We start from the raw sequence: 12,693 nt of genomic DNA on the forward strand, positions 1-12,693 counted from the left end.
GTTTCATTCTGTGAAACCATTTCCACCTGTTTCTGCCTGCGTTTGACCACCTCCCAACACACTCCTCTGGTCACACAGTGGAGTTTGCAGGCAGCTGCTTACTGCACTTGCACCAGCCTGGGCACGCTGGGCATCCCCACACAGGCACCAGGCTGATGTTCAAGGTGCCTGTTGCCACCTTGATTTCTGCTGGTGTCTTGTCTGTAAAGAATGAGAGCTCCTTTCCTTGACCTTTCCCCAAAGAAACTGGAATGTCTAAGGAATTAAACCAGAGGAGCTGCTGAATGGGGAACAGAAACACGTTTCCATTAGCACTGCTGAGGTGCTGTTAGCAAAATGCAAGGACTGGACAGCTGAGATGTCTGAGTGTTGTGCAAACTGACAAAGAAAAGACCTGCCAGAGTTTGGTTTAGCAGCAGAAATCCCAGCACAGGCTGGAATGTATCTGGAATCATACTGGGAAGGAGATAAAGGAATGTAAAGTGCTGGGAAGGTCATGAATGATTGGGAACTAGATCAGGCCACTCTAAGCATGTCCAAGGTTAGAAAAGGACAAGAAGCTTCAAGGACACTCCTAAAACCTCAGTCAGGATAAAAGGCCCTGTAGCAGCAAATGGAATTAGGAGGAGTCCTAAAGAGTAAATCCTGCTGGAGTAAGCAAAGGAGGCTCAGAAAGCTGAGTTCAGAGCACAGAAAGGCTGAGTTCAGCAGAAGGATACAGAGCAGACAGGAGACACAACCAGCTCTGTCTCCTCGAAATGAAGGTGGAAAACAAAAAGATGTCAGAGCTGAACTGTTTCTGTGTATTTTCCCTCAATCTATTTTTTTCCCCTCTGTGAAGAGAATTAACACAATGGCTTTATTTTTCCTAATACCAAGTAAAGGGAGTCTGGAATGTAATTAATCACAGAACCATAGACTCACAGAATGGTGGGGGCTGGAAGGGACCCTTAGAGATCATCCAGCACCCCATTTCAATTCACCCTCAGCCAAGAAAACCTGTAGTTCTGCCTCATTTCACTTCTCTTAGGTTGGAGGAGAAACAGGATCACTAGAGAGGCCAAACCTTATGGCAGCCAGAAGGTGCATCGTCCCTCTGGACAAGTTTCCTTTAGAACTCATTCTCTGTGTTGCTCTTAGAAGTGAGAAGTGCAGCCACAAATCAACCCTGAGGTTACTACAGAAGGCGTAGAGGCCCCTCCTTGTTTCCCAAAGATCCCAGCCTCATGTTTCAGCGGTGGGATGGCATGATGTGAGGAGTTGCAGTGCATCTGGAAGAGGGGTCAGGCTTGTCCCTGGCAGCCTGAGGGCAGCCCCTGAGCCCAGAGGAGCGTCGCTGTCAGCACCCCACGATGTGCACAGAGAAGCTGCAGCACCAGCCTGGCCCTGGGAGGAGAGAAAGAGGAGAAAGTACCTTCTCACTCTGCCTTTGAGCGAGGGAAAACCATTTGGAGCAGCACTTGCCCATCCTGGCAGCACCAGGGCCAAGCCAGACTGAGGCTGGCAGAGCTGCCATTGGCTTCATCTAAAGCCACTGGAGCTGCCACCGTCACAATGGGCAGGGCTGGGCAAGGTGGGGGAGCCAATGAATGGCATCACCTGGGGTTATGGAACCAGGGGTGGGGGCCAGAGGGTGAATATGAGCCAACAGCGTTCCCAGGTGGCCAGGAAGACCAGTGGCATCCTGGTTGGTGTCAGCACTGGGGCGGCACCAAGCCCAGGGCACTGATTCTCTTCGTGCAGGGCTCTGGGGAGGCTGCAGTTCAAGAGCTGCAGTTCAGTGCTCAGCCCCTCACTCCCTGCCACAGGGACACTGAGGGGCTGCAGCTCCAGGGCTGGAGGCAGGATTGGACCCCTCACTCACTGCCACAGGGACACTGAGGGGCTGCAGCTCCAGGACTGTGCTCAGTGCTGAGCCACTCACTCAGTGCCACAGGGACACTGAGGGGCTGCAGCTCCAGGACTGGAGGCAGGATTGGACCCCTCACTCACTGCAACAGGGACACTGAGGGGCTGCAGCTCCAGGACTGGAGGCAGGATTGGAACCCTCACTCAGTGCCACAGGGACACTGAGGGGCTGCAGCTCCAGGACTGTGCTCAGTGCTGAGCCCCTCACTCCCTGGCACAGGGACACTGAGGGGCTGCAGCTCCAGGACTATGATCAGTGCTGAGCCCCTCACTCAGTGCCACAGGGACACTGAGGGGCTGCAGCTCCAGGGCTGTGCTCAGTGCTCAGCCCCTCACTCCCTGCCAGAAGGACACTGAGGGGCTGCAGCTCCAAGGCTGGAGGCAGGATTGGGCCCCTCACTCCCTGCCACAGGGACACTGAGGCGCTGCAGCTCCAGGACTGGAGGCAGGATTGGGCCCCTCACTCCCTGCCACAGGGACACTGAGGGGCTGCAGCTCCAGGGCTGGAGGCAGGATTGGGCCCCTGACTCACTGCAACAGGGATACTGAGGGGCTGCAGCTACAGGGCTGGAGGCAGGATTGGGCCCCTCACTCACTGCCACAGGGACACTGAGGGGCTGCAGCTACAGGGTTGTGTCAGTGCTGAGCCCCTTACTCAGTGCCACAGGGACACTGAGGGGCTGCAGCTCCAGGGCTGTGCTCAGTGCTCAGCCCCTCACTCCCTGCCAGAAGGACACTGAGGGGCTGCAGCTCCAAGGCTGGAGGCAGGATTGGGCCCCTCACTCTTTGCCACAGGGACACTGAGGGGCTGCAGCTCCAGGACTGGAGGCAGGATTGGGCCCCTCACTCCCTGCCACAGGGACACTGACGGGCTGCAGCTACAGGGCTGTGTCAGTGCTGAGCCCCTTACTCAGTGCCACAGGGACACTGAGGGGCTGCAGCTCCAGGGCTGTGCTCAGTGCTGAGCCCCCCACTCACTGCCACAAGGACACTGGGGGCTGCAGCTCCAGGGCTGTGCTCAGTGCTCAGCCCCTCACTCCCTGCCAGAAGGACACTGAGGGGCTGCAGCTCCAGGACTGGAGGCAGGATTGGACCCCTCACTCACTGCCACAGAGAAACTGACGGGCTGCAGCGTGGCCAGAGCCGGGCACAGAGCTGGGGAAGGGGCTGGAGCACAAGGGTGCTGGGCAGGAACTGAGGGAATGAGGGTGCTGAGCCTGGAGAAGAGAAGGCTGAGGGCAGCCAGCAGCACTCTCTGACACTCTCTGACCGGAGCCTATGGCAAGGGGGTTGCTCTCATGCAGACCCCAGCTACAGTAGTAAGTAGGTCCCCATGCAGTCTATCAGCCAGCACGGTGTCACATTTGCAGCTGCTTTCGTGTGGGAGCTATCTTCAATACCACACTTTTTCTCCTCAGCTCCCATTGAAAAAAATACATTTTGTCTGTTAAGTTCTACCGCTGAGTATGGGAGCTACAAGAAAGCAGGAAGGCAGACCCCAGCTACAGTAGTAAGTAGGTCCCCATGCAGTCTATCAGCCAGCACGGTGTCACATTTGCAGCTGCTTTTCTGTGGGAACTACCTGCAATCCCACTCGCTTGGACTGCTCAGCTCCCATTGAGAAAATACATGTTGTCAGTTAACTTATACCACTGCGTATGGGAGCTACAAGAAAGCAGGAAGGAAGGCCCCAACATCTCTCCTTCTTTGTTCAAATATTGCTGTTATGCTTCCCGTAATATACTGAAGTGAAACAGAGCTAACAAGTAAAACCACCACAATCACAACTAAGATGCGTAGGCCTTCTTTAGCAGTCTTTGGTGCCATCTAGGGATTGTTTAAATTAAATCTCTCAACCATTTCTCAAAAAACCCTCCATCGTCTTTTTAACGTTTGAAAACACTATCTTTCAACTACTGGATACTAGGATATAGTGACTCCAAATGATCTCACACATTCATACAACACATGCCTTCAAAACCTTCACATCCACGATCATGAGCTAAAAGCAAAAAATCTATAGCAGCTCTATTTTGCAAAGATGCATGTCTAATACTGTCACCATCACATCAGCAATTCTGACAAAGCTTTACTAGTAGCATTAGATTGTTTTGCTACCCAGCAGCCAAGCTTGTCGAAAAGTCCCAGTGCTTTCCTTGCTGCGACACCTTGTGCCAATAAAGCAGCAGTAAATCTTTTTTCTGCAGATGAAAACGCAAGCTTATGGTCACACTGAGGAGAAAATGCATGTATGTTACGCTTAACTTGAATTTGGCGTAACAGCCTGTGCTGGAAAATCACAGACATGTTTGGAGCTAACAGTGTAAGTCGGCCTAAACTACAAGGGCCCCCAGTAATATGTGATGGAATAGCAGGCCAAGCTCTGTCTCCACAAATAAAAATATGCCTGATGGTAATTTTAAAGGAACACTGCTAGATTTTGATATCTTTTGTGAAGTAAAGTTACACCACACGCTTGCATTTCTACATATAGGGTGCCTTGAAGTAAAAAGTAGATCCCCATGAAGTCAATCAGCCAGCACGGTGTCACATTTGCAGCTGCTTTCCTGTGGGAGCTATCTTCAATACCACACTCTTTTTCTCCTCATCTCCCATTGAAAAAATACATGTTGTCGGTTAAGTTATAGACTTATAGAGGGTGAGAGGCGCCAGTATAAACCAGTACCGACCAGTACGGGCCTGGTCGGGCTGCCAGTAACTCCCAGTTACCCCCAAACCACCTCCCAGTCCCTTCCAGTAGCTCCCAGTAACTCCGAGTAACCCAGAACCCCCTCTCAGTAGCTTCCAGTAACCCCAAAGCCCCTCCCAGTAGCTCTCAGTAGCTCCCAGTCAACCCCAAACCCCCTCCCAGTAACTCCCAGTGACTCCCAGTAGCTCCCAGTAACAGCCAGTGACCCACAACCCCTCTCCCAGTAACTCCCAGTTTTTCCCAGTAGCTCCCAGTGACTCCCAGTGACCCCAAACCTCCTCCCAGTGACTCCCAGTTGCTCCCAGTGACTCCAAGTAACCCCCAAACCCCCTCCCAGTCCCTCCCAGTAGCTTCCAGTGGCTCCCAGTGACGCCAAACCCCCTCCCAGTCCGTCCCAGTATCTCCCAGTGACCCACAAACCCACTCCCAGTCCCTCCCAGTTGTTCCCAGTAACTCCCAGTGACCCACAAACCCCCTCCCAGTGACTCCCAGTGACTCTCAGTGACCCCAATCCCCCTCCCAGTAACTCCCAGTAGCTCCCAGTGCCCTCCCAGTACAAACCATACCATCAAGTGCCCCAAAACCACCCCAAATCCCCCTTAAACCACCCCAAAAACACCCCAAACCTCCCCAAACCACCCCAAACCCACTTCAACCCCCCTTCCCAGTCCCTCCCAGTAACTCCCAGTGCCCTCCCAGTACAAACCAGTACTGTCAAGTGCCCCAAAACCACTCCAAATCCCCCTTAAACCACCCCAAAACCATCCCAAACCACCCCAACTCCCCCCCAAAACGCCCCAACCCCCTTCCCAGTCCCTCCCAGTAAGTTCCAGTGGCCTCCCAGTTTCTCCCAGTGACCTGTACGGTCCGTCGTCCCCCCCCCCCGCCCCGGGACACGACGGAAGACGGGCGAAGGTTCAACTTCAAGGTGACGTTGTGGAACGTGGATGGTCTCAGAGCCTGGGTGAAGAAAGGAGGCCTGGAGGTGGGTTAAACTGGGCTGAAACTGGGCCAGACTGGGGCGCCCCAGAGAAATGGGGCTGGAAAAGACCCAAAAAAAGGGGATTTAGACCCAAAAATGGGGTGAAAAAGGTTCGAAATGGCGGCTGAAATGAGGGAAAATGGGGCAAAATGGAGCCAAAATGAGGCCAAAATGGGTCAAAATGAGCCCAAAATAGGTAAAAATGACCCCAAAATGAAGCTAAAAATGGGTCTTGAAGTGGTTGAGAAGTTGGTTCAAAGGAAGGGAATGAAAATGGGCCAAAAATGAGGGATTTTGACCCAAAAATGGGGTGAAAAAGGCTCAAAATGGGCCCAAAATCGTCCTGAAATGAGGTAAAATTGGGCAAAATGAGGCTAAAATGGGTCAAAATGAGCCCAAAACGAAGCTGAAAATGAAACTGAAAATGATTAAAAAATTGGTTAAAGAATGGAACTTAAAATGAGCCAAAAATGGCCCAAAATAACCCCAAAATGCCTCAAAATGGCTCCAACAAAGGCCTAAAAAAGGTGCCTGAAATGGATGCAAAAAGCCTTAAAAAAACACTTAAAAGTGACTCAAAATCTCTCAAAATGACCCAAAATGACCCAAAGAAATCTCTTAAACACAGGTTCAAAGAAATGACTCAGAAAATTACCCAAATGTGCCTCAGAATGACCCAAAAGTGCCTCAGAATGACCCAAAAATGCTTCAAAAACCCGACAGAAAATGGCGCCAGAAATGGATGCAAAAAGGCCTTAAAAAAACACTTAAAAGTGACTCAAAATCACTCAAAATGACCCAAAATGACCCAAAAAACCCTTTTAAACACAGATCCAAAGAAATGACTCAGAAAATTACCCAAATGTGCCTCAGAATGAGCCAAAAATGCCTCAGAATGACCCCCCACAAAGAGACACAAAATGGCGCCTTAAAAAACCACTTAAAAGTGACTCAAAATCACTCAAAATGACCTCAAAAAACCTCTTAAACACAGGTCCAAAGAAATGACTCAAAAAATGACCCAAAAGTGCCTCAGAATGACCCAAAAATGCCTCAAAACCCCCCCACGAAATGGCGCCCGCCAAGAGACTCAACATGGCGCCTGAAATGGGCTCAAAACGGCCCCAAAACCACCTCAAACCGCCCCAAAACCTCCCTTTCCCCCCCTCCCCAGTGGGTCCAGGCCGATGCCCCCGACGTCCTTTGCATCCAGGAGACCAAATGTGGGGCCGAGTCGGTGCCAGAGGAGCTGCGGAGCCTCGGGGCCTTCCCTCACCAGCACAGCCCCAGCGACCGGCTCGGCTACAGCGGCGTGGGGCTGCTCAGCAGGACCAAACCCCTGGCTGTCACCTATGGCATGGGTGAGTAGCCAAAGCTGGGGCGCTGCTGGCTGTTTCCAGGCCCTGGGTGGCCGCCACAGGCTCGCGGGAGACATTTTGAGGCCTTCAGTGGCCATTTGGGGCCTTAAGTGGCCATTTGGGGGTCTCAGGAGGCATTTTGAGGCCTTAAGTGGCCATTTGGGGCCTTAAGTAGCCATTTTGAGGCCTTAAGTGGCCATTTTGAGGCCTTAAGTGGCCATTTGGGGCTCTCAGGAGCCATTTTGAGGCCTTAAGTGGCCATTTGGGGCTCTTAATGGCCACCAGAAGCTCTCAGGAGCCATTTTGAGGCCTTAAGTGCCATTTGGGGCCCTTCAGTGGCCATTTTCGGCCTTAAGTGGCCATTTGGGGCCCTTCAGTGGCCATTTGGGGCCCTTTAGGAGCCATTTTTAGGCCTTAAGTGGCCATTTTGAGGCCTTAAGTGGCCATTTGGGTCCCTCAGGAGCCATTAAAGCCACGAAAGTGACGTTTTAGGCCTCTAAAGCCTCTTTTTAGGCCTCTAAAGAGACTCTTTAGGCCAGTAAAATGACTTTTTAGGCCAAAAAGTGACTTTTTGGGCCTCTAAATTGACTTTTTGTCCAGTAAAGTGACTTTTTAGGCCTCTAAAGTCCATTTTTGAGCCTCTAAAGCCCCTTTTTGACCTCTAAAGTGTCTTTTTAGGCCTCTAAAGTGACTTTTGGGACACTACAGTGACTTTTTGGCTACAAAAGTGACTTTTTAGGCCTCTAGAGCCCCTTTTTGGCCACTAAAGTGACTTTTTGGGCCAAAAAGTGACTTTTTAGGCCTCTAGAGCCCCTTTTTGACCTCTAAAGTGACTTTTTAGGTACAAAAGTGACTTTTTAGGCCTCTAAAGTCCATTTTTGTGCCACTCAAGTGAATTTTTTACCTCTAAAGTGACTTTTTAGGCCTCTAAAGCCCCTTTTTGACCTCTAAAGTGACTTTTTAGGCCTCTAAAGTGACTTTTTGGGCCTCTAAAGGGACTTTTTGGCCACTAAAGTGACTTTTTGGGCCTCTCAAGCCCCTTTTTGACCTCTAAAGTGACTTTTTGGGCCTCTAAAGGGACTTTTTGGCCACTAAAGTGACTTTTTGGGCCTCTCAAGCCCCTTTTTGACCTCTAAAGTGACTTTTTGGGCCTCTAAAGCCCCTTTTTAGGCCTCTAAATGTCTTTTTAGGCCATTAAAGTCCCTTTTGGCTACAAAAGTGACTTTTTAGACCTCTAAACCCCCTTTTTGAGCTACTAAATCCCCTTTTTAACCTCTAAAGTCCCTTTTTGGGCCCCTAAAGTGACTTTTTTGGCCACTAAAGGACCTTTTTGGCTACTAAAGTGACTTTTTGAGCCACTAAAGTGTATTTTTAGGCCACTGAACCCCATTTTTGACCTCTAAAGTGACTTTTTGAGCCTCTAAAGTGACTTTTTAGGCCTCTAAAGCCCGTTTTTGGCCACTAAAGTGACTTTTTGGGCCACTAAAGCCCCTTTTTGAGCTACTAAAGTCCCTTTTTAGGTACAAAAGTGACTTTTTAGGCCTCTAAAGTCCCTTTTTGGGCCACTCAAGCCCCTTTTTGACCCAATAAATCCCTTCTTGACCTCTAAAGTGACTTTTTCGGCCTCTAAAGTCCCTTTTTAGGCCTCTAAAGTGACTTTTTGAGCCACTAAAGTGCCTTTTTAGGCCATTAAAGTTGATTTTTGAGGACTAAAGTGACGTTTTGGGCCTCTAGAGCCCCTTTTTGGGCCCCTAAAGCCCATTTTTATCCCCGTCTGTGTGTCCCCTTGCCAGGTGACCCTGAGCTGGACGCCGAGGGCCGCGTGCTGACGGCCGAGTTCCCTGCCCTGCGCGTCGTCTACGTTCCCAACTCCAGGCGAGGCCTGGGCCGCCTGAGCTTCCGGCAGGCCTGGGATGAGCGCTTCCGCTCCTTCGTGTCCCAGCTGGACCGGTCCAAACCAGTCGCCATCTGCGGCGACCTCAACGTCGCCCACCAGCCCTTGGACCTGAGGAACCCGTCGGGGAACAAGAGGAGCCCCGGGTTCACGCGGGAGGAGAGGGAGGCGTTCCGGGAGCTGCTGGGGGCGGGCTTCCTCGACAGCTTCCGGGTGTTTAACCCCTCGCTGCCCAACGCCTTCACCTTCTGGACCTACCTGAGCGGGGCCAGGGCCAGGAACGTGGGCTGGAGGCTGGATTACTGCCTGTGGTCCCAGAGGGGCAGGAAGGATCTGTGCGACAGCAGGATCGAGCAGCGGGCCCAGGGCAGCGACCACTGTCCCGTGGGGATCTACCTGGCGCTGGAGGGGGCAGGCTGAGGGGCAAAAGTGGGGCGGGAATGGGGCAAAAATGGGTCAAAATGGAGGGAAATGGGGGGAAATGGGGAAGAAATGGGGCAAAATGGGGTGGAAATGGGGCAGAAATGGGGCAAAATGGGGAGAAATGGCTCAAAAATGGCTGAAAGTGGGATAAAATTGGAGGATAATGGAATAAATGGGTCAAAAATGGGTCAAAATGGAGGGAAATGAGGCAAAAATGGGTCAAAAATGGGGGGAAATGGGGGAAAATGGCCGAAAATGGGGGGAAATGGGTCAAAATTGGGGGAAAATGAGGGAAATGGGGCAAAAATGGGTCAAAATGGGGGGAAATGGGTCGAAAATGGGTCAAAATGGCTGAAAATGGGAAATGGGTCAAAAATGGAGGGAAATGGGGCAAAAATGGGTCAAAAATGGGTCAAAATGAGGAAAAATGGGGCAAAAATGGGTCAAAAATGGCTGAAAATGAGATAAAATTGGAGGATAATGCAATAAATGGGTTAAAATAGGTAAAAAATGGGGGGAAATCGAATAAATGGGGTCAAAATGGGTAAAAAATGGGGAGAAATGGGTCAAAATGGGTAAAAAATGGCTGAAAGTGGGATAAAATTGGGGGTTAATGGAATAACTGGGGTAAAAAATGGGTCAAAATTGGTCAAAAATGGGTCAAAAATGGCTGAAAACGAGATAAAATTGGAAGATAATGGAATAAATGGAGTAAAAATGGGGGGAAATGGGTCAAAAATGGGTCGAAATGGGTAAAAAATGGCTGAAAGTGGGTCAAAATTGGAGGATAATGCAATAAATCGTGTAAAAATGAGTCAAAATGGGTCAAAAATGGCTGAAAATGTGTCAAAATGGGGGGAAATGGGTTGAAAATGAGTAAAAAATGGATGAAAATGAGATAAAATTGGAGGATAATGGAATAAATGGGGCAACTGGGTCAAAACTGGGTCAAAACCGGGTCAAAATGGGTCAGAAATGGCTCAAAATGGGGGAAATGGGTCAAAATTGGTCAAAGATGGGTCAAAATGGGTCAAAAATGGTTCAAAATGGTAAAAAATTGGGATAATGGAATAAATGGGTCAAAATGGGTCAGAAATGGTTCAAAATTGGTCAAAGATGGGTCAAAAATAGGTCGTAAATGGAGGGAAATGGGGCAAAGATGGGGGGAAATGGGTCAAAATGGGTCAAAACTGGCTGAAAATGGGATAAAATTGGGGGATAATGGAATAAATGGGTCAAAAATGGGTCAAAACTGGCTGAAAGTGGGATAAAAAACCAAAACCTCTTCCCGGTCCCTCCCAGTTCCCTTCAATTTGTCCCAGTCCCCTCCCAATTGATCCCAGTTCATCCCAGTCCCCTCCCAGTTCATCCCAGTTGCTCCCAGTTCCCTCCAGTTCCCCTCAGTTCCCTCCCAGTTCATCCCAGTTGCTCCCAGTTCCCTCCAGTTGCCCTCAGTTCCCTCCCAGTTCATCCCAGTCCCCTCCCAGTTGCTCCCAGTTCCCTCCCAGTGACCTCTCAGCTCATCCCCATCCCTCCCCAGTTCCCTCCCCAGTTCATCCCAGTTCCTACCCAGTTGCTCCCAGCCCCCTCAGTCCCCCCCAGTTCCCTCCCAGTTGCTCCGAGTCCCTCTCAGTTGCTCCCAGTCCCTCCCAGTGCCCTCTCAGCTCATCCCAGTTGCTCCCAATTCCCTCTCAGTGCCCTCCCAGTTCGTCCCAGTTCCCTCCCAGTTCCCTCTCAGTGCCCTCCCAGCTCATCCCAGTTGCTCCCAGTTCCCTCTCAGTGCCCTCCGAGTTCGTCCCGGTTCCCTCCCAGTCCCTCCCAGCTCATCCCCGTCCCTCCCCAGTTCCCTCCCCAGTTGCTCCCAGTTCATCCCAGTTCCCTCCCAACCCCCCCCCCGCCCCCAGACGCCGCTCCGCCTCTCAGCCAATCATCTCTCTTTAGTCCCGTTGCCGGGCAGACTCCACCCCCACAGCAACCAATCAGCGCTCGGCACCCTCCTCTCTCCGTCCAATCAGCGCCCGTGGCCGCGCTCAGGAGCAGGAGCCGCTCCCAGTTGCCTCCCAGTTCCCTCCCAGTTGCCTCCCAGTGCCAAAGGTCAGAGTCTGGGTAGGCCGCACATCCATTCTGAGCTGCTGGGGGCGGGCTTCCTCGACAGCTTCCGGGTGTTTAACCCCTCGCTGCCCAACGCCTTCACCTTCTGGACCTACCTGAGCGGGGCCAGGGCCAGGAACGTGGGCTGGAGGCTGGATTACTGCCTGTGGTCCCAGAGGGGCAGGAAGGATCTGTGCGACAGCAGGATCGAGCAGCGGGCCCAGGGCAGCGACCACTGTCCCATGGGGATCTACCTGGCGCTGGAGGGGGCAGGCTGAGGGGCAAAAATGGGGCGGGAATGGGGCAAAAATGGGTCAAAATGGAGGGAAATGGGGGGAAATGGGGCAGAAATGGGGGGAAATGGGGTGGAAATGGGACAGAAATGGGGCAAAATGGGGGAAAATGGTTCAAAAATGGCTGAAAATGGGGGGAAATGGGTCAAAAATAGCTGAAAGTGGGATAAAATTGGAGGATAATGGAATAAATGGGTCAAAATGGGTAAAAAATAAGGGAAAATGGAATAAATGGGGTAAAAAATGGGTCAAAAAAGGGGGGAAATGGGTCGAAATGGGTCAAAAATGGCTCAAAAATGGCTGAAAGTGGGATAAAATTGGAGAATAATGGAATAAATGGGTCAAAAATGGGTCAAAATGCATCAAAAATGGGATAAAAGTGGGAGATACTGGGATAAAAGGGGGGAAATGGGTCGAAAATGAGTCAGAAATGGCTGAAAATGGATAGAAATGGGTCAAAAATGGAAGGAAATGGGTCGAAATTGGGTCAAATGGCTCAAAATGGGTCAAAAATGGCTGAAAGTGGGATAAAATTGGAGGATAATGGAATAAATGGGTCAAAAATAGGTCAAAAATGGGTAAAAAATGGGGGAAAATGGAATAAATGGGGTCAAAAATGGGTCAAAAATTGGGGGAAATGGGTCGAAATGGGTCAAAAATGGGTCAAAAATGGCTGAAAGTGGGATAAAATTGGAGGATAATGCAATAAATGGGTCAAAAATGGGTCAAAATGGGTCAAAAATGGCTGAAAGTGGGATAAAACTGGGGGACAATGAGATAAATGGGGTCAAAAGTGGTGAAAGGTGTGTGAGAGGTGAGTGCGGACAGCGTGTCCCGCCGTAAGCGAGGTCAGGGCCAGGAACGTGGGCTGGAGGCTGGGGAAATGGGTCGAAAATGGGGGGAAATGGGGCAAAAATGCATCAAAATTGGGGGAAATGGGGCAAAAATGGGACAAAAATGGGTCAAAATGGGGGAAAATGGGGCAAAAATGCGTCAAAAATGGGGGAAAATGGCTGAAAATGGGGGGAAATGGG

At 50.8% G+C, this 12,693-nt stretch overlaps 1 protein-coding gene across 1 annotated transcript; it reads left to right on the forward strand.

Moving 5' to 3' along the window:
• The first annotated feature begins 1,585 nt into the window (after positions 1 to 1,585).
• LOC133629437 (DNA-(apurinic or apyrimidinic site) endonuclease-like) lies at positions 1,586 to 9,272 on the forward strand. Its single transcript, XM_062020069.1, has 4 exons — positions 1,586 to 1,687; positions 5,463 to 5,603; positions 6,775 to 6,961; positions 8,752 to 9,272. Exons 1-4 carry the CDS (start codon positions 1,586 to 1,588, stop codon positions 9,270 to 9,272), a joined length of 951 nt encoding a protein of 316 aa, XP_061876053.1.
• Positions 9,273 to 12,693: the final 3,421 nt, after the last annotated feature.

Source organism: Colius striatus, unplaced genomic scaffold (assembly GCF_028858725.1).
Source record: "Colius striatus isolate bColStr4 unplaced genomic scaffold, bColStr4.1.hap1 scaffold_45, whole genome shotgun sequence".
In the NCBI taxonomy this organism is placed as follows: Eukaryota; Metazoa; Chordata; class Aves; order Coliiformes; family Coliidae; genus Colius; species Colius striatus.

Excerpts from the sequence above, each read along its gene's own strand:
- LOC133629437 (XM_062020069.1), top strand. The coding sequence starts at position 1,586 with ATGAATGGCATCACCTGGGGTTATGGAACCAGGGGTGGGGGCCAGAGG. Across the intron at positions 1,688-5,462 it reads GGAAGACCAGTGGCATCCTG|TTTCTCCCAGTGACCTGTAC; the intron begins GTTGGTGTCAGC and ends GTGGCCTCCCAG. Across the intron at positions 6,962-8,751 it reads GGCTGTCACCTATGGCATGG|GTGACCCTGAGCTGGACGCC; the intron begins GTGAGTAGCCAA and ends TCCCCTTGCCAG.